The sequence below is a fragment of the Neomonachus schauinslandi genome, chromosome 11, assembly GCF_002201575.2.
Source record: "Neomonachus schauinslandi chromosome 11, ASM220157v2, whole genome shotgun sequence".
Lineage (NCBI taxonomy): Eukaryota > Metazoa > Chordata > Mammalia > Carnivora > Phocidae > Neomonachus > Neomonachus schauinslandi.
In genome coordinates, this window is record NC_058413.1 from 97,527,637 (window position 1) to 97,555,477 (window position 27,841).

The 27,841-nt window shown below is 41.1% G+C and overlaps 1 protein-coding gene across 2 annotated transcripts; it reads right to left on the bottom strand.

The window, feature by feature from the left end:
• Positions 1-1,886: 1,886 nt before the first annotated feature.
• PAFAH1B2 (platelet activating factor acetylhydrolase 1b catalytic subunit 2) lies at positions 1,887-27,841 on the bottom strand. 2 transcript variants are annotated; one of them, XM_021696437.2, is made up of 6 exons: positions 27,705-27,841; positions 19,566-19,653; positions 12,763-12,852; positions 11,360-11,476; positions 9,368-9,490; positions 1,887-5,211 (listed from the first exon to the last, which is right to left on the bottom strand). In XM_021696437.2, the coding sequence occupies exons 2-6, from the start codon at positions 19,644-19,646 to the stop codon at positions 4,933-4,935; spliced, it is 690 nt and encodes a 229-aa protein (XP_021552112.1). In that variant the 5' UTR covers positions 19,647-19,653; positions 27,705-27,841; the 3' UTR covers positions 1,887-4,932. The 2 variants fall into 2 exon arrangements, with proteins under 2 accessions (XP_021552112.1, XP_021552113.1); XM_021696438.2 differs by lacking the exon at positions 27,705-27,841 and having other exon boundaries at positions 19,556-19,584.

Below are 27,841 nucleotides of genomic sequence, written 5' to 3' on the forward strand. Positions count from 1 at the left end.
TGGTTTTGTCGTTTTTCCCCAAGTGGGTGCTGGCGAGGGAGCCTTCCCTCCTACCCACTTGTCCTGGCCAGTGAAGTTCACATGGGCTAGTAGTTTGGATACACTTAACAGAGGGCCTGGGCTGCTTTCATTGCTGCTCTGTGTCTTAAGGGGAACCAGTGAGCCGCTGACAAAGGCAAAGCCTCTGGGGGAGGAGAGGGCAGAGAGGAACCTGGTGTGATTAGATATGGGAGGAAGACAACTAGAAAAGCAAAAGTATCTTAGTATCTCCACATTCTATTCTCTTCCAGGAGTAAGCCAGTTTAACCCAGTAGCAATCACTGCGGTGAAGAGTGATAAAGTAGATGCTACAAAAAACAGAGGAGCTTACAGCAGCTAAGGAACATTTTACTGGCGGATCAGTTTGCTGTAATTACTGCTGGCGTGGTTGGTGGCTAGTCATCAGGCTAGGCCCTGATGGGCCAGTTGAGTAAGTGGCCCTTGCTCTAGTATCACTGCTATGAAGAGGCCATACTCGGGTCAGGCTGTTTTAGACTGGGGAGGCAAAGATGCTACGTGAGAGCTGTGTCCATGCTCACGGTTCCTGTCCTGAACTCCGTGGTCACATCGTATTAGGAGTCTGGTGCCACCGATGCCGTTCATCTAGTTCAGGTCACGTGGTCTACAGCATACAACCAGCCTGACCTGTCTGCACAAACACTCCGGACTCATGGGTAAGGGTGGCTGCAAAGGAAGCAGCTGTGCTTTCTTAGCGTCTCTGGTATGAATGAACCCTAAACGTTTTCATCTACCCCTGTGGTCCCCGCCCCCACGCCTCAGCATATGGAAGCTGGTACCTTTCTATTTTAATTATCTTTTTGCCATTTGACTGTACTTACACTTTCCTGTTTCCTTTAGATCTTAAACTTCATTTCCCCAAGGGTCTTCCTGTCAGTCTGAACTTACTGACCTGTTAACGGCCGAGCAGTCTTTGAACCCCTTCATGTGTACCACCAAAAATTCTGGCTCCACAAACACCACAATTTCATTCTGCTGCTGTTTTAAGGTGGAAAGCAAGATGGCCAGGTAACGCATTTTAAATAAATTCTAATAATCGTGTGGCCATGTGTAGGACGGAACAGAAGAGGAGTATACCGGCTGCAGAAAGGAAACTAGGGATGTATCTACAACTAGAAAGACAGCCCAGATTGAATGAGTAGTGGCAAGGCAAGGACTCTGAAATCTGGTAAAGCTGGGTTCAAATCCCAGCTCAGGTACCGAAATTATAGGACTCCTTAGGATGGATACCATTCATACCTCCCTGGGCCTCTCAGCCAACGGCAGAATGGGGACGAATACACCTGCATAATATTAGTAGGACTTTCTCCCTAGATGGCACAGGAACTCAGAACAGTCCAACTGATTTGAAGCACTCGAGTGCATGCTGGGGGCAATAGTAGAAAAGAGATATTCTAAAGTGTAAAAAAGGAAACTGATGATTATTAGTGTGAGGAAGAGAGTGAGAAACAGTGGAAATTACAAATTTAACGTGAATAAATTCTAAAGATTGAAATTAGGAAAAAAGACCAAGAGGTCATTTTCACAGTTTAAGAATCAGTTCTTTTTAACTGACAGATACTCATAACCAATCTGAAATACTTCCTTTGACAATTTCCCCAGATGTCTAGTTAGGATTCCTTATAACTGCTCACCCCATCCTTCCCTCATACAGCCCTGAGGAGATGTGATGACAGTCAGCTCAGTATATTCACTTCCCCAGAAAAGAAGGAGGATGTTCTAAGTATCCAGTGTGCTTGTGATAAGGTAGGGGGAAAAAAAAGCATCCCTTTTTCCCCTCCATTGGAATCCAGAGACTCTGATAAAGGAGACAGAAAGACATAAGCAAGTTTGAGAGAAATGTTTACATTTATATTGAAATATGCACTAAAACAGAATGAGTTCTACTAGTCAATGAAACTTCGCCAAAGCAGAATCACAAACTTCTGTTGGGGAGGTCCAGTCAGCTAGCAGCAGTGATCCCCAAGCAGGAACACCAAGGAGAAGCCTGGGAGACCCCACTCCAAAAAGCCTCCTTTTAAGAGACCCCGACTCACTTCTCCCACATGCACCCACACAGATTTAGGAGCGTGGACATGCTCCTCATTTTCATATATTTTTAGTTTCTTCTTCACTGCAATAAATATAAAATTGGCAATGCTCATACACCACAGCACAGACAATATTTCAGGCTTTAGCATACAACTGTAAACAGTGACTAGATTTAAAAAAAAAAAGTGTTTTTGTTTTTTAACAACAAGAGACAGAATTCTTAAGAGCAGGGCATGAGCTACACAAGATTTGTTTTGTTGGGTTAAGGTTTTTCGCAGAAGATTCTGGTTCAGACAGATGCCCCCAACAGTCGTAAAAGACCCTAAGTGGGTGCCAGACCACTGCCCGTGGCAGCCTAGAATGTGGAGGCAGCCAAACAACATGCCTTAGGTCACCCTTGGCAGTACGTCCTCAACCTGCCACATTCACAATGTGCCCACAGAGATCCACAGCCATCACTGGCTGCCAGCTAGGTATCGGGAATGGAGGGGCAAAGGAATTAAAACTTGCTGGGGGGAGGATCAGAACACCTCTGCTAGCTGTCTGGAAAGTTGGCCCCTTAATCACAATGACAACTAGGACATTTCACTTGGACAGTGCATTACATTTACATATACATGAGAAGTATAAAGAGAGAAATCCAAAGAGTAAGCATTAAGTTCTGTCACTGTAGCGAACAGGGATGTTAATCAAAGAAAAACAGATGAACACTTTTTGCCCTAACGCAGTGCAAAGAAAGTGGGCAAGAAATGAAAGTGGACTCAGTATCTGCACATTAGCAATGGGTCAGACTTTTATTTAAAAGGCCAGTGGTTCAAATACTATTGCTTGAATAGCTCTGGTAGGCATAAAATGTAGTAACACCCGAGGTTTACACACATAAGCAAAGGAGCCGAAGGCCAGCTCACAAAGGGCTATCTGATCCTTAGTCAAGAGGGAAGCTAAAAGCGCATGCTGCAGGAATAACCTAACGGGTTTGTTTGGACGATAGTCCCGCCCTCTGACAAATGGAAAAAGACCTGGATGAGAATCGGTCTTTTCACACACAAACTTCTCCGCCCTCCTTAGAACTATGCCTCAGCTAAGAAAAAACCTGTCCTGATAAACCCAAGAATCTGGGCTCCTAAAAAGAGAGGGAACTTTAATGTGGGAAACGAGTCTAGTAAACATCACATGTACTTTCTGTCGTTAGTGAAGACATGATACATTCAGAAATGTATTAAAAAAAAAAAAAGGACTAAAAATAAGACCAAAAAAATTCCTAGAAAGACATTTCACAAGAAAAACATCAGCCCAAGTTCTATCCCTCTCAATCAGAAATGGCTCTTAGCACAAATCAGCAACCCCCTCCAACTCACAAAAGCACCGACATTTGCCTCGCAAGCAGAACATCAAACATATTCCTTAGTCACTGAACTTGAATGTTAAGCAGAATCAGTGCAGAGCACATTTTAATAGGTTACTCCAATACCCACCTGGTCCAGTTTAAAATATTTGTTTGTAGATCCAGTTTGTACATATTTCAAAGGTATACTGAACAATAAACCATGTATTGTCCCGTTATTTTTAAAATGGCAGTTCTTGAAGCTCAAGCAAAACATTAAGATTATGAAGAGCTCTCTCGAAAGAAATCCTCAGACCCTGAAAGTCAAACAAACCTAGTTCTTTTTCACTAAAATGGTGGGATCAAGGTAGAATGCCTATTCTGAAGAGCAGCTCCATTTGTTTCCCCATGAAAAAGGCCAAATTTTTCTGGACTGATAAAATTTTAAAAACTAAGCCAATAAAAAAATAAAATATACACCCTAAGATACTATAAAACTTGAAATAATGTCAGGGCTTATGGAATGGGAAATAGAGTTCTGGTTGCCTTTCCCCCCCCCCCCAAAAGAGGAAAGTGTAAAACATTTTGAGGGAAAAACAAAACAAACCAAACCAGAACTCCGAATCTGGACAGCACTACACAGACTACGCACAGAGCACCACACGAGAATGAGTTGCACATCAGTACTATCATCATGAGAGTAACTGGCTGGGGACTTACACTTCCAGCAAGAGCTCCTAGGTCAAAAATGTGTTAAAAGCTTGTAATGTCAACAAGGACCCCCCCAAAAACAAAGAGGGGATGAGGGGAAATAGGGAGGAAAGGCTGCATGCATGGGTCTATTATAGACATGATATTCAGCAGCATAAAAATAATACCCTCCGTAGAGTCCCCCAAATGGGGCAAAACCTTTCTTCCATTGCTAAACATGGGAAGGATTAAGAGAGTGGAACAAATTCACTTGTTAACCATAGCATCGCCCATATCTGAATCACAAGCACGTTCAATCTGATACTGTATGTTAAGAAAATGTTGCGAATACATAGGAGTAAAGCAAACTAAAAACAAAGGGCTAAATTATGAACTTTAAAAACTGGAAAAGACATCTGTATTAAAGCCAAGTAGGTATGGATCCTGATCGTTACTCTATATGACATAATCCATAGAAAGAAAGGCCAAGAAAAAAAAAAATCTTCATTTTGTTCAGTCCTTAGGCTCGATGTTGTCCTAGGAAAAACTGTGATAATTCAATGAGTGTGTCACACATACAACTAAAAAGTCCCCTTCTGGTTTCAAACGAATTTAAACAACAATCTTCCTTGGCTAATTTGTCTCCTGTGTCAAACCAACCTTCTATGTACAGGACCAGTTTAAATCCCTCCTCCCCTTCAAACACTAGATATGAACATCCAGGAACATTCTACAATGCAAAGTGCCTTAGGAAAGAGAAGGATTCTGTAGTGCCAGTGATATAACTGATCTGAGGAAGCTGGGGTGCGAGTAACACTGATGGGAGCCAGTCAGGCGATGGTGGTTTGTTTCTCCTCAGGGGTCTCCTCCAACAACTGCATGATCAGTTCATGCAGGGGTTTGCAGATCTTGGCGTAGCCCCCTCCTGTGAGGTGCAGAAAATCAAACATGTCGTGGCAGGAGATGGCACCGTCCGAGTGCACGAAGCCCCCGTCTGTGTCCAGGAGCTGGACATTGGTGAGCTTCGGCAGGGAAACCTTGAGGAGCTGGTTCACCTTGGCATTCTTTTGCCTCAACGGGTTGGGCTTCTCACCTCGAGGTAACAAACCCTGGGGCAAAGCAGAGAACACAAGAAGAGAAGAGTCACTGGTTTTTCTCTACTGACTCATCTGTGATTTCTGAGATTCCTGGAAGAACTGCTCCATTTGACACTCTTAAAACTTTGATTTGTCAAACACTAGAAACTCTGGACTAGATTGGTTTCAATGACGGTTCTCTGACCATTTCTTCTCTGTCTCTTCAGAAGCACCTCTTCCTCCTCCTGTCCCTTAATTGTTGGTATGCTCCAGGGTCTTGTCCTTGGCCTACTACTCGGCCCACTCTGAACACTCTAGCCTAGAACCAAACTTCCCAAACCTCCCGAAGCACTCCCAACCTGACATGTCCAAAAGCAATTCATCATCTTCTCCCCACACTATGCTCCTTCCACATTCTCTGTACCAACTGATCATTCCGACCTCCCTGCATCTTTCATCCCACATACCTTATCTATTTACCATTGAATTACTCAGCTTTTGCATCCTCAATAATTTTCAAAACATTTTTTTCTCCTCCATTCTGAGTGTACATGCTGCTATGGCTTGGAAACTTACCACTACTCTCTCAGTTAATGTAAAGTCTTCTGACTGGCCTTCCCACCTCCAGCGTGGTCTTCCCTTCAATTCATTCTCCATACAGCCATCAGAATAACCCAGCTCCAATGCACATGTATTTATGAATGCTACACGGAAACTATACTACTGCACAAGACAAACAGTGGGAACAACTGTGGTCTAGACGAACCAAAGCCACATAATACCTGCTAGGATAAAACAGCTATTTTCTTAATTCATTTTTAACTTATGCTAATTATCTATCTTCAGGTAAATCACACGTCTCTCCTCCTACAGTCAACAGAAGTTCACCCTTACGTGTCAAGAGCAAGGTTTACCATCTCAAACTAGAAATGTCCTTTTACAGATGCTGATCCTATTATAAAATTATTGTCAGACAACCTTTCAGTTGGTTTATAACTAGTGATAGCACACACCAAGTTATTCCTATGTAGGCAAAAAAATTTCTACCTATTTCTCCTACAGGCTATGGTAAGAGGACTTATTTTACAAAAACAGATTTTCTGCGGGTATTCTACTAAAAAAAAAAAACCTTTATGCCAAAGTTAAGTACTTGTTCATGTCTTTAATTCTTTTCAGCAAAATGTTGGAAGCTTTATTACCACTTTCTTATGTGACTGTATAGTTCCAAATGAGAATTATAGATAATTATGACTCTGCTACCCTAGACCATCTCCTCCTATCCTTTTGTTAAGCAGCTCAAAAATTTCACAAAGTCAATCCTAAACCCTCATTTACATAACTGTTGAAGTATTAGGCTCTGCATCTAACAGTTAACAAAAAAGAACTGCTTACATATCGGAGTCTTGCTGAGATATGAGCAACCAGGGAGGATGGCCAGTGAACAACAAACATACACTTTGTTCTGACACTCAAAGAACACCGTGACAGTCAAAGCCATAAAAAATGAGTAAGCCTTAAGAACAGGGCACCATACCTACTGGGATTTTCAAGCAAGGATGAGAAAAGCACCTTATGTATTTGCATAGCATTTTCCTTAATATGAGAATATCAAAGGTATGCCATGTGATTTTTCCCTATAATAATTAATTACTAAAATACTATCATGTTAAAAGAAACAAAAAAGAAAAATATCATGCTCCTAATCTCTTCACCACGTGACTATGGCAGACCCTTGAACAACACAGGTGTGGAGTGCACAGGTCCACTTATTCACAAATGTTTTTCCATAAATACAGTACTGTAAATATATTTTCTCTTCCTTATGGTTTTCTTAATCACATTTTCTTTTCCCTAGCTTTACTATAAGAATACAGTATGTCATACATATAACAAGCCAAATATATCTTAATTGACTGCTTATCAGGAAAGCTTCTGATCAACAGACCATTAGTAAATTTGAGTGAAAAGTTATATGCAGATTTTCAACTGTATGGGGGTCAGTGCCCCTCAAGGGTTACCTGTACTTTAAGTAATTCTAACTATAATACACACACACTTTAATATTTGGACTTTTCACTTAAGTATGTCATAAATCTTGTTTCCACACAGCTCTTGTAACTGTCATGGGATCGGGGCTATTATGTTCAGTGACTTCTGCAATCATTCCCTCACAGAATCATTTAGGGCACTGCTGATGTTTGAGTGTTGTAGAGAACACCAGTGTATATCAAATTTAAAAGTCTGGTTGAAACAAAGACTATTTATGGAGGATTTATTCAGCAACATTCACGCAACAAATATGTCCTAAGCAGCTTTGTACCAGCCACTGTACCTCAGAGGTGGACTCTTAACCACAACCCTTTCTGGAGTAAAGCAGGGATATAAGCAAGTAAATTGTATTAAATACCATGTAATAAAAAAATAAGACGTGGCTCCCCACGGGCACCAGTAAGAAAAACCCAAACTCCGGGTGCCTGGGTGGCTCAGTTGGTTAAGCGACTGCCTTCGGCTCAGGTCATGATCCTGGAGTCCCGGGATCGAGTCCCGCATCGGGCTCCCTGCTCAGCGGGGAGTCTGCTTCTCCCTCTGACCCTCCCCCCTCTCGTGTGCTCTCTCTCTCAAATAAATAAAATCTTAAAAAAAAAAAAAAAAAGAAAAACCCAAACTCCTCCATCAAGGCACACAAATCCCTACATGACTTGGCCATACCTCTTTCTCCTAACCATCCCAGCCTTAAACTTTATTCAATGACAGCCCTAGAATTCTTCAAGCACCCCCCTTCATTTGCCCAATAAACACACACAAGTATAAGACTTTCACCGTTTTTTCCCCCTCCCTCTGTCATGCCTTCTTTCCTTTCTCCATTTGTCTGGAGACCAATGAATTCTTTAAAAACTATAGTCAAATGTAGCTTTTATGTCTAAAATCCACCCTTTCTCATGGGACGCCTGGGTGGCTCAGTCAAGCATCCGACTCTTGGTTTTGGTTCAGGTCATGATCTCAGGGTCATGAGATCAAGCCCCACATCAGGATCCATACTCAGATCCACACTGAGATTCATTCACCCTCCCTCTCTCTCCCCCTCTGTTCCTCCCCCTGCTCGAGTGCACTCACTCTAAATAAAATCTTAACAAAACAAAACAAACAAACAAACAAAACCTGGGTGGCTCAGTCGTTAAGTGTCTGCCTTCGGCTCCCGTCATGATCCCAGGGTCCTGGGATTGAGTTCCGCACAGGCTCCTTGCTCAGCAGGGAGCCTGCTTTTCCCTCTACCTGCCGCTCCCCCTGCTTGTGCGTGCGCTGTCTCTCTGACAAATAGATAAAATCTTAAAAAACGAAACAAAACAAAAAAAACCTATTCTCCCCTTAGCATACAGTATAATTACTCCTATTAGCATACAGTATGCTAATTCTCTCTTTGTATTGCTGTGCCCATCTCCCACTAGACCAGTGCTCCTTGAGAGGGACAATGTCTTACTCATTTTTGTATGTTCAGGACCCAGGACAGTGTCTTGTACATAGTGATCCTCATGTTTGTTGAATAAATGACTACCTTCTTAACATCATCTCATTAAAGAACTGAATACATACCAGATTTCATTCAGAATTTGGTTTTGCTATGAGTATCTATAGGTAAGCTTTCATACTTAAAGACAGCTATTTATCTCTGAGACGGTGAATATTTAATGCTTTAGCTCCATAAAGGGCAGTACTCTCTATTAGGAGTAAGACTATAAAGCACCCATTTTTTTTGCTAACAGAATCTCTGATGTTTTAGAGAATTCAGAGATTCTAATAAATATACCACCTTTAACATATGAACAGTGGGACTGAACAACACATCTATGTTAATCCAAAGCCAGTCTAATAAAAAGAGACTCAGGACTAGGACAAGTTTCATATGTGATTTTAAAAATTATCAGAGGACAGTTAAAAAAAAAAAAAAACGAAGGCTACCTGAGACAACAACCTCTAAACAAGGATAAGCAGATAAAAGATGACTCCCTCAGCTGGTCTGGGAAATGATGAAACCAGTAAGACAATAGGACATATCAGAGAAGAGCCTCTCAGGAGTATCATAAACTGCTTTCACCTAAAGATTCTCTATATTCATGAGTGATCATATTTCTAAAAACATTCCTCACCTGACCTAATGACATCAAAGACTACCAGCCCAAAGGCTACATACCAATACAATGATTTTGGCCTGCGGCTGCCTTGTGTTAATAAGTTGGACGATGGCCTCGATTCCACCTGCTACTTCTTCTGCCGTGTTTTCATGGTTGTTTGTTCCTACCCAGACAACAATGACCTATAATTGAGGGAAGATAAAGAAAGCGGGGAGAGGAGTAAATAACCAAGAATAAAGGAACGTTTAGATGAAAATCTAATATTTAGATAAAAATATTTATCAATGTTTAGATAAACATCTTATTTCAAAAATCAAAAGAAGGAAAGGTGAACTTGTCAAATGGTAGGGATAACTTCAACTGAGCAGCCACCTTCAAACACTGATTTAGGCCTCATAGATCTCAGGATAAATTCCAAGCAGATTAATTCCGAAGCAGTAAAACTACCCTAGGAGGAAATGACAGAATTCCTTCATCATTGTGGAGTTGGAAGCTAAGCTCTTAAAATCCAGAAACTATACAAAAAAGATAACAAATTCAACTGTATAAAAATAAAAACTCTGCATGTTGAAGAAAATATTAAAGTGAAATCTAAGAAAGCCAGGGAAAAATATTTGCAACTCCTACCATAGAAACTCCCTGACTACAAGTATCTTCCAGAAAAAAAATAACAAAAGTACCCAAGGGAATGTAACTGGTATAAATGCAGTTATACTGAAGAAAGAGTAGCTGGGGAGGAAGCTGGATGAAGTTTCAACGAGTTTTTCCTCTTAAAAAAAAAAAAATTTCATCTACGAGGTGGCTGTCGCCTAGAGACATACATCTTAGTATACAACCCAACAAAGTAACTTTCCACCCTGTCACAAAAGACAGGAACATGGACTAGTTTTTCTATTAGAAAGGCCAAAAAATAGGGCTTCCTGGCTGGCTCAGTCAGTAGAGCATGGGACTCCTGATCTCGGGATTGTGAGTTCAAGCCCCACATTGGGTATACAGATTACTTAAAAATAAAATCTTAAAAAAAAGAGAGGGGCGCCTGGGTGGCTCAGTTGGTTAGGTGTCTGACTCTTGATTTCCACTCAGGTCATGATCTCTGGGTCATGGGACTGAGCCCCATGTCGGGCTCTGCGCTCAGCATGGAGTCTGCCTGTCCCTCTTCCTCTGCTCCTCCTCCCACTCCCAGAGGCGTGCACTCTCTCTCTCTCAAATAGATAAATAAATAATAATAAATGAATAAAAAGGGGCGCCTGGGTGGCGGAGTCCATTAAGCACCCAGCTCTTGCTTTCAGCTCAGGATGGGTTCTCAGGGTCATAAGATCAAGGCCCGCATTGGGCTCAGCACAGAGCTGGCTTGCGATTCTCTCTCCCTCTCCCTCTGCCCCTCCCAGTCATGCTCTCTCTCTAAAATAAATAAATCTTTTTTAAAAATTAAAAAAAAATTTCTAAAGGCAAAAAATAAAATACTTTCAACAAAGCAACTGTTATCAACTTTGTTTTTTTTTCTTTGTTTAGAGCTGAAAAAAATTACATGCACAGTGTGCCAACTCAGGACATTTATAATGTGTTAAGGTAGTGGGGTACACATTTATGAACATTTGTTCGTATCTGCTTCAAATTTTCTTCAGAAAAACTTGGGAGGCCTTGCTTACTAATTTGTTTATATGGTTAAACAGCTCCGAAATTACTTCCTGAAGTGAATCATGGCACTGCCACCATGGCCCTCGTCTGAGCAGATTCCCCTGGTGCTGCATTTAGGCCTACAGAATAGCGTGCCTCATGAGCATCAAATCCCTTCCTACAGCTGAAGAAGACCATTATTAACAACTACAAATACAACCTAAGCAAGCAAAACACTGATTTCTTAATACCTATCTGCAATGTTCTTAAGCAAGGACAACAGCATCATTTATCTTAAAGGGGCACAAAGCAAAGACAGTAGCGAAATAATGCTTTAAAGCAGCAATTTGTTTTTACTAGCAGTTTCAGACAATTTTCTACCTGGAAAAGACTCAAGATTAAAGATACTCTTTAAAACATTAGTTTCATTTCACCTTAGGTTTAATATTCTCCAGTTCTCCATTCTTTAGTCTCCACAAAACATGTCTTGTTGTATCTCCCCCAATTCCAAAATTCAGTGCATGAAGTGGGGAAAAAAGCTCTCGCCATATCTAAAAAGAGAAAAAAGAGCTTTATTTAAACTGAGTGGGAAATAAAATTCTTCCATTGCAATGTGTTGTGAGGCACCTGAAAGAATAATTTTCATTTTCTATATTCAAATGTAATGCTGCAAATCATGAGCTGCTCAGTGTTTGCAAGGCTCTGAGGATGGCACTGTATCACTCAATTCTTTCTATGATTACTTTTCTTTTTTTAATGTATTTTTTACTTTATTTTTTAAGTAGGTTCCATGCCCAACGTGGAGCCCAAAGTGGGGCTGGAACTCACAATCGTGAGATCAAGACCTGAGATCAAGAGTCGGATGCTTAATTGACTGAGCCACCCAGGCGCCCCTCTATCACTCAGTTCTTAATGCAGCCTTCGACCTCAGCTCAAGAATGGAGTCACAATGCTGCCCGATGCCCGTCAGGAGGTTCCAGCATTTATACTCAAGGTGCCAACTCAGTAAGCTTTCCTTTCCCTTTACTCATGCATCAAAATGAATAGGGTGAGTAGAAACAGGAGATGAAGAAATTTAGAGCGCTGGAGCCAGAAAGGAATCAAGCTATCTTTTCCTTTAACTGCCCTGAAGAGTGCAAATCTTAAAAAAAGATGTGGAACACAAAATATGGGGCACCTGGGTGGCTCAGTCATTCAGCGTCTGCCTTCGGCTCAGGTCATGATCTCAGGGTCCTGGGATCGAGCCCCACATCAGACTCCCTGCTCGGCAGGGAGTCTGCTTCTCCCTCTCCCCCTGCCTGCCATTCCCCCTACTTTGCTCTCTTTCTGTCAAATAAATAAAATCTTAAAAAAAAATACGCAAAATAAGGGGCGCCTGGGTGGCTTAGTCAGTTAAGCATCCGACTCTTGGTCATGATCTCAGGATCATGGGATCGAGCCCCACATCGGGCTCTGCGCTCAGTGTGGAGTCTGCTTGGGATTCTCTGCCTCCCCTTCCCTCTGCCCCTCCCCCTCCTCCACATTCTCTATTAAATAAATAAATAAATCTTTAAAAAAATATATACAAAATAAGAAAATGTAAAACACAGTAAGACTGTGTGGCACTGTGTGGCAAAAAAGGGAGCTGAGTTAGAAACAATTCTGAAATTTTTGTCTCATCATGCATGGTGGCACAAAGAATCCCATTATGGAGGTCTGACCTCCCTCGCACTCTGAACTAGAGCTTCTCTAAAGTGTCATGAATAAGCCTACAGATTCAGCTCAGAGTGAAAGTTTGCTAGCGATGAATGGATTTACTTTGGTAGCCAAGACCCACCCTCCCCCCTTCCACCTTTACCTCATATTGCTGCATTAACTGCACCATGGAATCCCCCACAAACAGTACATCAGGCTCTTTGTCTTTACAGTCGAGGACAAATCTGTTGTGCTGGTTCGAAAAAGGAAGAAAAATTAGAAACTGGCATTTCTTTCTCAGTGAGAGGTCTTGGCCTAGACAGAACAGTTGTCCAACCAGTCACTCTGCTGTTAAACATTCTATTTATTCTGTCTGAAATAAACTACTGGGACTTTCTTCCCACCCTTACCACACTGATCATTCTAATATGCTAAGAAAACTGGAATTCTATTGAAACCAGAATGGAAAAACACACTTAACATGTTTTTTAGAAGTTTATCTTTTCCTCAAACTCTTTGAAAGATAATTTCAGACACACAGAAAAGCCACAGTACAACGAACACCTGTATATCCTCTGCCTGTATTCAACAATAATGTTCTCCCATATTTGCTTTATCTGTTTGTGTTTGCTGAACCATTTGAAGGTAAGTGGCAAATGCTATGGTTCTTCACCCTTACATATTTCAGCATGAGTAAGGACAGTCTCCTATAAAACCACAAAACTATTATCGCATCTAAGACAATGAACAATAGTCCCATAATATTCAGTCCATATTCAATTTTTCCAGTTGTTCCAAGAGTTAGATAAAGTATTATAGCTCTTTTTTTGAACTAGGAACCAATCAAGAATCATGTATCTTATTTGGATGTTTTAACATGGCCTTTGAAAATGCCTGTCCACCTCCAACTCTGAGACAATGGCAAAGTGGGAGTCAATCCTTTCTCAGTCGAATCCAAATCTATAAGCAGTGGTGACCATGACCTAGTCCTAGAGTACTTCTCTCTGCTGCAAGGGCACAAGACACTTTTAAAATGGATTTTACTCATCAATACTAAAGGACTCGCTATGTCTCTGTCAAATAAATAAATAAAATCTTCAAAAAAAAATACTAAAGGACATAGTTGAAGTTTCTATATTCATCCCTGAAATAAATGTACATGATACTCTAGGCAACAGTCTTTAACCCAGTTCTAGGGAAAGGTCTGAATGCTGTTCCTTTTTCTCAAGCTCTACATTCAACGATGCTTTCCTTAGGAATTAAGTTACATTTAAGTGTTTCTGCTGCTAAATATCTGTGCAGGTAACACTGTGGTGAATCGGAGATACTCATCTGCTATGGGTGAAAATACAAAAATACTTCTGGAAATAATCTGACAATTAAAAGAGCTCCTCCTGTAGAGTGACAGGATTTGATATAGATTTTCCTTTTTTTTTTTTTTTAAAGATTTTATTTATTTGACAGAGAGAGAGACAGCGAGAGAGGGAACACAAGCAAGGGGAGTGTGCGAGGGAGAAGCAGGCTTCCCGCAGAGCAGGGAGCCCGATGCGGGGCTCGATCCCAGGACGTTGGGATCATGACCTGAGCCGAAGGCAGACGCTTAACGACTGAGCCACCCAGGCGCCCCCCTTTTTGTTTTTTTAAGGTTTTATTTACTTGAGAGAGAGAGAGAGAGTCCAAGTGGGGGAGGAGCAGTCGGGGAGGGAGGGAATCTGTCCAGCAGAATCCACATTGAGCACGGAACCCGACTCGGGGCTTGACTTCAAGACCCTGAGATCAGGACCCAAGCTGAAACCCTGAGCTGGATGCTTAACCAACTGAGCCACCCAGGTGCCCACAGATTTTCCTTTTTTTACATCCACGTTTTGTGTAAATAAACTTTTTAAATTACTACTTTTTCAATAAGTATTTTTAAACTGAAGAGATAAAATGGGCACGAATAAAACCATAGCTGGTGAGTAGGTACACTTCCACAACACTTCTCCTCTCCATTGTGGTACTACAGTGCCAACTACCTCTCAATACCGGTAAAATAGTTCCCAGTTCTAGAATGTCATGGAATTTAAGCTCTGCTGTTCTAAAGGTTCTGGTACTCTATGTTTTCTTTTTAAGTCTATAAGTAGGTACAGTAAGTTTGGAAAAATAGATCAAAACAAAACACTTAGAATTCTACCATCTTAGCTCAGTAACTATCATTTGGGCTTATTTTCCTTTTTTTTTTTTTTTCCCCCACAGGCCTCCCTAACCTTTTTTTAAACAGTTGACTCACTATGTGTACCTCTTTCTGGCACAATAGCTTTGGGGAAAGAACAGCCTATGTTCAAATTCTAGCTTGCCTACTTTCTAGTCCAGAAAGCATATAACTAGTATCACCCTTAAAAAAACTTAATATGAAAAATGTACACGAAAGCAGAATAGGGTAGCTCTATTTTTAACATCTTGAGGAACCTCCATGCTGTTTTCCAGAGTGGATGCAACAGCTTACATTCCTACCAACAGTGTAGGAGGGTTCCCCTTTCTCCACATCCTCCCCAACACTTGTTTCCTGTCTTGTTAATTTTTGCCATTCTAACTGGTGTAAGGTGGTATCTCATTGTGGTTTTGATTTCTATTTCCCTGATGGCTAGTGATGTTGAACATTTTTTCATGTGTCTGTTAGCCATTTGTATGTCTTCTTTGGAGAAGTGTCTGTTCATGTCTTCTGCCCATTTTGACCTACAGAATCTCCCACAGTCTGGATTTTGTTGACTGTATTCCTACGGTGATCCTAGTGGACACGTTCATCTGCTCCAGGTATTTCCTGATACGTGGTATGGTATTTTGGCAATGCTTCATAGGAAATATTATCACTTCAAAACTTATTTTGAAATAATTTTAGATCTACAGAGGAGTTGCAAAGATAGTACAGTATTCCCATATACCTTTCACTCAGTTCCCTCCAATGTTAACATCTTACATAAGCATGATACATTGGTTAAACTAAGAAATTAATATTCATAAATAGTATCAACTAAAATAGCTTATTCAGGGGGCACCTGGCTGACTCAGTCAGTAGAGCATGGGACCCTCCATCTCAAAGTTCTAAGTTTGAGCCCTGCATTGGGTGTAGAGATTACTTAAAAATAAAATAAAAATCTTAAAAAAAAAAAAAAGTTTACTCAGATCTCACCAATTTTTCCTCTATGTCCTTTTCCTGTTCCCAGGACCAATTCAGGGTATCACATGGCATTGAGTCTACATGTCTCCTTGGTCTCTTCCATCATGGGACAGTTTCTTGGTCTTTCCCTGTATTTCATGTCGTTGACACATTTAGTAGTAGTCAGGTGTTTTGTAAATTGTCCCTCAATTTGGGGCTGATTATTTTGTCACGAACACACTGAGGTGATGAATTATTCTGGAAGCCTACCACGGAGATGATGTGTGTGCCCTTGCTATATCATATCAGAGAGGAGTACACAATATTAACATGACTTATTACTGGTGATGTTAACATTGGTCATCTGGTTAAGGTGGTGGTTGCCAGGTTTCTCCAATATATAGTTATTTTTCCTTTCCATACTGTATTTGTTAGGAACAAGACACTAGGGGTGCCTGGGTGGCTCAGTTTGTTGAGCGTCTGCCTTCGGCTCAGGTCATGAGCCCAGGGTCCCGGGATCGAGCCCCGCGTCGGGCTCCCTGCTCGGCGGGGAGCCTGCTTCTCCCTCTCCCTGCTGCTCCTCCCACTCGTGCTCTGTCAAATAAATAAAATCTTAAAGAAAAAGAAACAAGACACTAAATCCAGCTCTCACTGATGGGGAATTAATAAGCTTCACCTTCTGGAGAGAGGGGATATCAAAAAATACGTAGTCTTATGTTAAAACCACCAAGGTAATTTCCAGGGGGATACTTCTGAGGCTAGGCAAATACACTCTCTCTCCTTAAAGGTGTGCCTACTAATTTTAGTATTCACTGATGGACCTTCCCTACAGTAATTATTACCATGGTGGTCAAATGAGGGTTTTCTTTTCCCTCCCTCCTTCTACATTTATTTATTGTTAAAAGATTTTACTTTTACGTAATCTCTAAACCCAATGTGGGGGGTCAAACTCACAATCCCAAGATCAAGAGTTGCATTACATGCTCTACTGACTAAGCCAGCCAGGCTCCCCTACATTTATTAATTAAAATTATTATCTTTTCCCCTGTTCATCCAATTGTTTATTTATAGCAAAATGGATTCATGAATATTTACTTTATCCTTTGAGTTATAAACCAATAATATCATGATTTATTATGTCGCTCAAACTGTCCAACTTTGCACTTGGGTGCTCTTTCAGGTTGGCCTCAAGTGGTCAAAGTGAATATCATCAAAGAGACAAACCAGTATCACTGGTCTTCTATGAGATGTGCTAAGGACACTTCGCTTCAGTAATATTCTTGCCATACATTTTTTTTTTTCCCTTTTCTTGAGTAGTTGCTCTCTTGCACTACAAGATGCTACAGGTTCATCTTTTATTTCCTTTGTTCCAGCTGTAGATGCAATCATTTCTCCAAGTAGCCCTGGTTCCTTTCACTGGAGAAAAGAAACCAAGATCTGAGCATATATTTAATTATTTAGTAAAGTTATTCTTCTATACAGGTTAAAAAAATTTTTTTAAATATTCCTGTTTTTCTTCCATTTGACTATTTTTTTCTAGTCAATGCTAATTATTTAAAGCCTGCTAATTTATGCCAGAACAACAAAGACATCTAGTTCTAGTTACTACTTTTAATAAAGTTATAAATGGCCTAAACGTTCCTAAATATTTGTACCTAAATGGTATTTTCATATATAGCAAAGAAATACTATTTATAAAGAGGAAAGAGGCACCTAGATGGCTCAGTCAGTTAAGCATCTGACTCTTGATTTCGGCTCAGGTCATAATCTCAGGGACCTGGGATCAAGACCTGCATTCGGCTTTGCACTTAGCATGGAGTCGGCTTGGGATTCTCTCTCTCTCCCTCTCACTCTGCCCCTCCCCACCCCACTCAAGCGCTCTCTAAAATAAATGAATAAAATCTTAATTAAATAAAATTTAAAAAATAGGGAGGAAAAAACTATAGCTACGCTTTTAACATGTATGATACACTGCAGAAAAATACAAAAACATACTACTTACAAAAAGTTTAAAAGCATGCAAAAATACTATAAATACGGTTTAGAAATTTAAGATATATGTAGTATGTAAGCACATGAAAAAAAACCCAACCAAATTTAGGATACTGGTTTGGGGACGTGGAGGTGGGAAAGAGAAAAAATGATCAATGAGAGGTATACACAGAACATCAATTCTATTAGCAATGTTTTATTTTTTTAGGGTGAGTGGTAAATACACAGAATGGCCAGTGGATTTCATAATACTTTTTAAGATATAAATGAACTGGGGCATTTGGGTGGCTCAATCAGTTAAGCGTCTGCCTTCGGCTCAGGGATTGAGCCCTGCATCTGGCTCCCTGCTGAGCAGGGAGCCTGTTTCTCCCTCTGCCACTCCCGTTTGTGCTTGCTCTCTCCCTCTCTGTCAAATAAATAAATAAAATCTTAAAAAAAAAAGGATATAAACAAACTAGGAAGATTAAGTAAGAATAACCATGCAGCTGATCCATATAAAAGTCAAAAAAAAAGTACTTACTACCACTCAAAATAAGCTAGTAGACAGACTGATTTTTAAGTCCGGGAAGACATAAACAGAAGTAGACAACTATCAAGAGTATAAACAGAGTCACTAAATACTAAAATGCAAAACTCTGGGTACTTAAAATCATATAGAACTTGTTATTCCAAAGAGGAAATATGGCTGGAAAGCAATAGATGAAGGTTAAACACAGTTATGGTTAAGTGATAACAGCTTATTAAAAGGCAGCTAAGAATACAAAGGAGACACAGTGCTACAAAACACATCAAGAAGACACAGGAACCCGGAGAGGAGTCCCACTTGCTAAACCTGGGACAATGTGAGCTTCAAAATTACAACGGATTACAACGCCCTGGAAAGAATAAGAACTATGAGTCCACACCATAATAAATAAGAACTGGTTTAGGCCAACAGCATCTTAAGTGATCAAAGTTAATCACCAATAAGACAAACCAACACCATGTACCTTCTATGTGACGCACTGAGGACATCACTGATACCTGCCAAAAATGTGTAATCTGAATCTTGATTAGGAGGAAAAAGATAACCCAAATTGAGGAACATTCTGCAAAAGAAATGGCCTATATTCCAAACTGTCAGTGTCATGAAAAACAAAGGCTAAGCAATATTTCAAAGTAAAGGAGAATAACGAGACAGGACAACAGAATGCAACGTGTGATCGCAGACTGGGAGGAAAACTGACATAAAAACATTGGGACAAATGGAGAATTGTGAACATGGCATGATATCAATGTTAAATGTCCTGGCTTTAATAACCATTCTGTAGTTTTATAAGAAAATGTCCTTATTCTTAGAAAATGCACTGAAATATTTAGGGGTGAAGGGGCATGATGCTTGCAACTTCCTCTCAAATGGTTCAGAAAACACTGAATGTTGGTATGTGCACATACAAATACAAGCAGATATGAACAGAACCTTCAGGCAGATGTGGCAAAACGTTAACTAGCAGGTCTGGATGAAGGATATAGGGAGTTCTTTCTAAAATTTTTGCATATTTGTGTAATTTTGAAATTACTTCAAAATAAAAAGTGCTTACCAAAAAAAAAAAAATGCTGTGGAGACACTGTTATCTTTCAAGAGGACAGAGGGCAATGACTATGCTTTCAAAATATTCCTCTGGTCCAACATCAGGCTAGTGATTAGGTATGACATTAGCGTAACATTAGATTTTTATTTAAAGTAATGATTCTTATTGACCATAAAAATGCATGCACTTTTGTGGCTTTGGTCAAAAGAGTCTGGAAAACTGAAGAGACTCATCTTTGGTGAATAATACATACGCACTTCCTTTTACCTGAGACATCCATCTGTCATCTCCTTGAATATCTTCTGCTGCATGTGGAATAGCTGCTGGGTTTGAGTCCCCTTGGCTCATTCTATACCTGAAGGGAAAAATGTCTACGTCATATTTCATTCATTAACAGGAACGTTTGTTGCCACTTAAATATTACATGCTAGGTTTTAAATAATAATTTACGTCTCATTGTGGCTTTGCCTAGAAATGAAACTGGAGTTTATTTTCAGTAGACGTGAGTTCTAGGACATGACTGCTTAAGTCCCATGAATATCTAGCATCCTCAAACTTCCAGACAGGTTCGAGTATCATTTAGGAACAGTGCATTACAATGAAAAAATCTGCTCCAAGTATATACTTTACATCTACATTAATTTTTCATGATTACATGTTAATGCAAGCACCAAATGACATAAGGGATCAGACACTTAAGAGTTCAATGAAACCTGCATTAGAGGCTTTTAGACTGCTCCAGTTAGACACTGGAGAATTACTATAGCCTGATTAGAATCCATTGGTTACTAAATATCACACAAATAACTACTACAGATTGTGACAAAACTAGTCATAGGCTTTGGCACTGGTTTTTGACAAATGTTTACTAGGTATTTTATTTTTGATAGGTATCCACCAAGAAAATGTTATTAATGACGAGTTCAAATACGGCATCTGATAGTGGAGAAGGCGTAAGCGAAATTCAGAAAACCTAGAAATGCTAATCTAGAAAGACAAAGACACCAGACTGTTTTCAGTCAACTCTGGAGAATACATACTAGAGACATCAGGCTCGAGAAATCACTTGGCATATACAAAGAATGGTGAAAAATAGGAAAATCTGGGGTTTTGTGGCTTAAAGAGGACCATTCTCTTTTTCTTTCCCTTGCTATCATCAAATACAGCTAAGCTTTCTCTGAAAAAGGACTGAGTTCTATTCATTCAATAAGTATTTACTGAGTAAACAAAACACACTAGATTGGCATAGCAGTAATTTTTGAGAATCAGAAAGTAACAAAGCTCTAAATGTGAAAATATACCTTTATTCATGAAAAATACATTATAGAAGCAAACCAATGTTTTAACACTAACTTTGCAAACCAATTAGTTCCACTCTAAATGACACTAGGTCTAAGAAAACTAGGCTTAGGGTTAAACCCGTATCTAACTCGAAATGTAAAACATCATCCACACCCTGTGTACAGACCTTCCTCAACTTATAATAGGATTACATCTGGATAAACCCATCATAAGTTGAAAATATCCTAAGTACGGGCACCTGGATGGCTCAGTCCTGACTCTTGATTTCAGCTCAGGTCATGATCTCAGGGTCATGAGACTGAGCCCTGTGTGGGCTCCAGGCTCAGTAGGGGGTCTGCTTGAGATTCTTGCCCTCTCCCTCTGCCCCTCTCCCCGCTCGCATTCTCTCACTCTCTATAATATAAATAAATAAATCTAAAAAAAAAGAAAGAAAAATCCCAAGTCAAAAATGCATTTAATACACCTAATCTACCAAACAGCATGACCTAGCTTACCTGAAATGTGCTCAAAACACTTCTATTAGCCTACAGTTTGGCAACATCATCTAACACAAAACCTATTTTACAATAGAGTACTGAATATCTCCTGTAACTTACTGAATACTGTACTGGATGTGGTAAACAGAATGGTTGTCCCTGTATCAGATGCTGACCCTCATGGTCACGTGGTTGACTGGGAGCTTCAGCTCACTGCCACTGCCCAGCATCACCAGAGGATCCTGTCGCATGTCGCTAGCCCAGGAAAAGATCAAACTTCGAACCCTGCCCTGCGCGTGTGGGGTGGGTCGTGTGGGGTGGGGAACCACCCTGCCCTAGGTGTGTGGGGTGGGTCCTGTGTCTTTATGATAACCACCTGTGACCAACAAAGAATAACTAGCCCCTAAAAAGGAAGTAAGCCATCGAAGGTGTTATAAATAGAGATGTTTAAAGGATTTAAGTTCCCTGGTTAGCTTTCTATAAAAGACCAACCTTAAAGGCCCTTGTACGCAACCCTGTGGGGACCCCCTCACTCTTGAGAGCTTTTTCTGTATCTTCAATAAACTTTATTCACATACACACACACACAAAAAATCAAACTTCGAAACTGGAAGTACGGTTTCTACTGAATGCATACGGCATTTACACCATTGTAAAGTCAAAATATCCTAAGTAGAACCATTAAGTCAGGGACAATCTGTATATATTTATTTAGATTACTAAAATTTGCAACTATCAGAAAATAATAGCTATCTATGAAGGACTACATATGCCATGTTTTTTATACATACCACTTCCAATCCTTGCAAAACGAAAAAAAACGAGGATCAGATAATTTAGGTACTTTGTGCAGTAAGTGAAGGAAATTAGGTTTGCTTGACCCCAGTAATGTCACATCTGGCCCACTAATTCACAAAGCAGTTCATGCTGACTCCCTAAAGAGGCCTTGTATCTTTTTTTTTTTTTTTAAGATTTTATTTATTTGAGAGAGAGAGACACAGGAGAGAGGGAACACAAGCAGGGGGAGTGGGAGAGGGAGAAGCAGGCTTCCCATGGAGCAGGGAGCCCAGTGCGGGGCTCGATCCTAAGACCCTGGGACCATGACCTGAGCCGAAGGCAGACACTTAACCAACTGAGCCACCCAGGCTCCCCTTTTCTTTGTCCTTTATGAATCTTTTAATTTTCCCATACTTTTCTCAGGCAGTGAAGCCTCAACCAGATACCATAATTTGATTGGAGCTATACAGATTCATCTTGCAGTTCTTCCCAATTCTTGTATTTTACATTGATGTTTTTAGCTCCAGGTAGTTTATGTTTTTTGGGTGAAACGGTTAGATATAAGGCCTCGGGGCGCCTGGGTGGCTCAGTTGTTAAGGATCTGCCTTCGGCTCAGGTCATGATCCCAGGGTCCTGGGATCGAGCCCCGCATCACATCGGGCTCCCTGCTTGGTGGGAAGCCTGCTTCTCCCTCTCCCACTCCCCCTGCTTGTGTTCCCTCTCTGTCTCTCTCTGTCAAATAAATAAATAAAATCTTTAAAAAAGGAAAAAGAAAAAAATGATTAAAGGAGATTAAGACAGTCACATAGAAACCTTTAGTTTTGGGGGCACCTGGGCGGCTCAGTTGGTTAAGGGTCTGCCTTTGGCTCAGGTCATGATCCCCGGGTCCTGGGACAGAGCCCTGGGATAGAGCTCCCTCTCCTCCCCTCTGGTGCTCTATCTCTGTCTCTCTCTCTCAAATAAATAAATCTTAAAAACAAAAACAAAACATTTAATTTTAGGTGTTTTTTTTTTTAAAGATTTATTTGAGAGAGAGAGAGAGAGAGTGCGCGCACATGTAGGAAGAGGGAGAAAGTGGAGCAGAGTCCTCGCTGAGCTCAGAGCCCACTTGGGGATCGATCTCATGACCCTGAGATCATGACCTGAGCGGAAACCAAGAGTCGGACCCTTAACCGACTGGGCCACCCAGGCGCCCTGCTTTTGTTTTTAAACTAGTAAAACATTCTATACGTTCCATACAAAAGTTTCTTTGGGTCTAAATTCAATTCTAGATTGAAGTCTGGCTATTCAGGTTAAATCTGACGTGGTGCTTAACAGTAGTTTTAATTTTAAAAATAGCTTTCTTTCCTGCCGATCATACAGCTGTTATTAGCCTTAAGACAGACAAAGGGCAACCAAGTTTTCCCACCTTATGGATTTCAAAATTACATATATAATGTAAAGAAGTACAGCAACAAACAGCTTCACTTTCCACTAATTCAAAAGACTATTTCCTAAATTTTTAAATAGATTTTCTTCTTTACCTTTTTTTAAAAGGGGGGAGCGGCAGAGGGAAAGGAGAGAGAAATTTTTTAATTTTTTAATTAATTTTATTTTTAAAAGATTTTATTTATTTATTTGACAAAGAGAAAGGGTACAAGCAGAGGGAGTGACAGGGAGAGGGAGAGGGAGAGGGAGAAGCAGGCTTTCCGCCAAGTGGGGATCCCAGGACCTGGGATCATGACCTGAGCCGAAGGCAGACACTTAACCAACTGAGCCACCCAGGTCCCAGAATCTTTTTTTTTTTTTTAAAGATTTATTTATTTATTTGAGAGAGAGAGAGAGAGAGAGTGGGGGGAGGGGGAGAGAATCTCAAGCAGACTCCTGGCTGAGCAGGGAACCCAACTCGGGCTGGATCCCAGAACCCTGAGATTATGACCTGAGCTGAAACCAAGAGCTGGACGCTCAACCCACTGAGCCACCCAGGCACCCCTTAATTTTTAAAAACCCAACTATTTCATTAGTTTGTTGTCATTTGTTTTCCTACCTGGAGAGACACTTAACATGTTAGGTATTTTTGAGGTAAAAGTTAACTGACACAAAATTAACTGAGAGACCACTACTGAAACAGAGAAGAAAAATCTGTCCTACTCTCACTATATGATTATATAATTAAACTATTGTTCCTGGGGATTGTTTAAAGAACAAGGGTGACAAACTGCGAATATAAGGTACCTTCATAATAACACGTATTCAAATATATCCCTCACCACTTAAAAGACAAAATGTAGGCACTTCAACTTCATTTCAGTTCTTGGGATTCCATATTCGGATCTTGAAAAGCTTAAAGAATTTTGACAAACTGGAGGGTGTCTAGAGGAAAGGAGCCAAGCTGGTAAGAAATGGAAAGCCTGTCCTATTAGAAACAGTTGAATGAAACAGGTATGTTTATAATCTGTAGAAAAACTGGTTAGGGAAGAGGAAGAGAGGACATAAATAACTGCCAAACTATTTGATGATTACTAGGAGATATTACCCTTATTTTGCATGTCCCCAAATAGGAAGGTAAGGCCAGTGGATAGAATGTACAGTTAGACAAATTTCTAACAAGTATGACTACAAAATGACATGGCCTGTCTCTCACAGATTCCTCCAATGGAGATTCAAAAAGAGGCAAGCTGAATCCCTAACAAGAAAGCATAAAGTGAACTAAAGCATATGAGTAAAGATTGGTCCAGATTTGTGGTGCCCAAACATCTTTAATGTTCTAGAATCTTTTTGAAATGTGTCCTATTATATATTTACTTATAAATTAAATGTATAAGTTACTGTTAATCTATATATTAAATATTAGTAAAGTTTACTTTTTCCTTTTATATAAAAAATAAATGTAAGAAGTTCTGAATTGTTTCCTGTATTCCAATGGTTCATCATCTGCAATCCCCAGGGAGTGCACATACTCTACTTTCAAGACCAATGGTCTATTTAAGCTATAAAATCTTTCTAGATCTAGGATTCAATTCACTAACATGGATTTTCAGAGTTCCTCCAACAGATAAATAACTGTTGTAAAATAATAATCACAATTAAAATTAAGAACTTACTATTTACAAGACACTGTGCTAGGCGCTTTGTTATTTAAATAAAACTGAAGCTCAGAGAGATTTAAAGAACCTGCTCCATGATGGGGAGAGCTGAAATTGGAACTCAGGCTGCTATACCTCTAAAGCCTATCATTCTTGAGCAAAGGGTGTCAGGCTCGATATAGAAAAGCCACGATAAATTCTCATTTACTAATCTGATTCACCTATCTACCTTATTATTACTAACCAAATTTAATGGCATCCTGATACCCTGAGCAAAACACTTTCATCTTGGTACTAAATTTCTTCATGGACAAAATGAAGAAATAGGGACAGAGAAACCGAGGGAAAAGATGTCACTTATCTAAGGCTACCAGGCAGGTAGAATTGAGAGAAGATTGCAAAATATTCCCAATTAGCTAGTCTTTTTTTTTCTTCTGTAACTATGAATAGAAGGTCATCCTTCCTCCTCAACAAGGGCAAAGTATCTGAGCAAAAATTTCTTTGTGCCTTCAGACACTTGGATTTTGTATTGTTTTGCCAAATCAAATTCTCACAATACAAAGTAGCTTTCAGTTTTACTGATGGCTATGGATTGATAACATCCTTAAAGAGCAGGTAAAGAAAAAGTGAGCCACAAACCCATGCAACCTCCTAAGAACGAAGCTAGAAATGTACAATCTAGGATCTATGCATTTAGAAGATTCAAATAATTTGGTAGTCAAATAAAATAAGCTGTTGAATTCTTTGTAAGAGAAATGAAGAATGAATCAGGAGCTATCCAGAGTACAGCCTGTGATAGGACACAAAAACCTGAATAATTTTGGGTTTCCTGCCTCAGAGCAATACCATACACAGCAGTATTCGGAATAGTGAAGCTGTAATCAGTAACATAATAAAAAAAGTACCAATAGGGAGGTGGATTCTGACTCCCATTCCACCTTCCTGATTCATAATAATCCCTTTGGGGGGGATTATTTTAAGTCACTAACTTCTGATCACAAACAGCAGGTTCAGTTAGAGAAACCAAGGAGAACGGAGATAAAGCTCTGAAGAACAAAAGTTTCGTTAATTTACCAGGAGAGACTACTCCAGGGAATCTCTGATTGTCCATTAAAATGTAAATTCTTTGGAAAAATGAGGAGTAAGCAACTTGCACAGCATTTCCCAATTTTCCTGCATTTTCTATCTTCTTTCTACCTTAACTTGGACTATGACGGTGAACACCAGAATTTCCAGATACTTACACCAGTATGTGGTGTAGCTGGTGTAGCATGTTTATCAGAAACCGGTTCCAACAACAAAGAAATATAAATTCTCAAGCTCAGCTGGATCTTTAGTTTAACCAGGAAACAGAGGGAGGAGAAAAGTTGCTCCAAGAATTAAAAGATTTAGAATGCGTCCACTCTGACCTAAGCCTCTTCATTTTGCTTCAGAGGGAGTTGGCAGCAATATTCTGAAAGGGAAGAAAAGCCTCATCCAGAAGACCCTGCCTCAGTGGGCTGGCGGGTGGGTCCCAGGGTTCCAGCACATCCATAATTTATTATCAAATGCCCGCCCAAGCCAACAAATTAAAGCACAATGATTTCCCACTCCTCCCCTGCTCCCCCACAAGGAGGCAACCTTTATATCAGAACAATGTGCCCAGGAGAGAATCTAAAGACACAAGGCTTATCCAAGGCAAAGCTGTATTCAAATGCTCAGGAGAGACAACACTCAGTATTTTTTCCTTCTTCTTTCTCCATACCTTTAACCCCCTCGCCCCAATTTAAAACTGTACAAAATGAGATCCTAGAGTGGGTGCAGATGATCTTCCCTTTCTCTGCAGACACACTCTAAAAAAGAGCCAGAGATTGAAGTGCTTGCTTTTCTTAAGGTCCGTGCGTAAATCATGGAAAGCAACGCTGGCTTGAGAGCTATGGGAAGCAGAACAGTGAGTCACCATGCAACGGGTATATCGCAAACCTGCAGGCCAGAAGGTCTCGCTCCTGTAAATGGACATGGATGGACCAAGTGAAAAGCACCAGAGAAAATCTGTCCATTGGCCTCTTTAAGCAGCTGGTTGACCTTGGGCAAATCACCAACCTTGCTGGGCCTCATCTCTAAAATGAGGTGCTGGGCAACATGGCCCTCTAAGAAATAATCCCCTCGGAGCCCTGACAGTCTGCGGGTTTTTGAATACATTAGGGGAAACGGAGAAGTTTCTAAAGAGTTGAAATTTTTCAACAAAAGGGGGAGGAAAAAGTGCTCGGTCAACAAGCCACCGAGTAACGGGCCTGAGCCCGGGTTAAATGCCTCTCCGACGAGGGAAAGGGGAGGGAGGGTCAGAGGTTCGGGCGCGGGGATGGAGGGAAGAGGCAACAGCTGAGACCGAAGGCAGAAGAGTTGCTACAAACGGGGCTGGCGGCGGCGAACCGCCGGCCACCGCGAGCTGGAGTGCCGAGAGGCCTACTCCAGGGGGTGGGCCGGGGAGGAGCGGCCGCCCCGCCACCGTAGTCCCCCTGAACCCCTCCCCTGGGAAAGGCGGGTGGAGACGGCGGCCAGCGGCGGAGCCGAGTCGGCAGGTTTGGGGGTGGGGTGCCGGCGGGAGGCTCTACGGGGGGCGGCGAGCGGTCCGGGGAGTGCCGGGGACAGCACGGGCAGCTGGGGAAGCAGCGCTGGGCGGCGGGGGGGGCGCGCGCCCGACGGCGGGGGAGGGGAGGTCGCGGGCCTCTCACAATAACAAATCGCAGGCCCTTCCGACCCCCACCTCTAAGCCTCCGGTTCCCCGCGACCCTGGCTGCACTCACTCAGGCAGAGGGTCCGTACGGGCCCCAAGCGGCTGCGGCGTCGGCGGGTGGCGCGTCTGTCGCTCGCTCAGTCCCGGCGGCCCCGCTCCGGCGCGTCCCTCCTCGGGCCCCAGCACCAGCGGCAGCGCCCCCACTTC

What these genes read in the sequence shown, in the direction of transcription:
- PAFAH1B2 (XM_021696437.2), bottom strand. Translation starts at nt 19,646, where the DNA reads ATGAGCCAAGGGGACTCAAACCCAGCAGCTATTCCACATGCAGCAGAA. An exon ending in ATGACAGATGGATGTCTCAG is followed by an intron (nt 12,853 to 19,565) that starts GTAAAAGGAAGT and finishes TTTTCGAACCAG; the next exon opens with CACAACAGATTTGTCCTCGA. An exon ending in AGTTAATGCAGCAATATGAG is followed by an intron (nt 11,477 to 12,762) that starts GTAAAGGTGGAA and finishes TTCTCTTTTTAG; the next exon opens with ATATGGCGAGAGCTTTTTTC.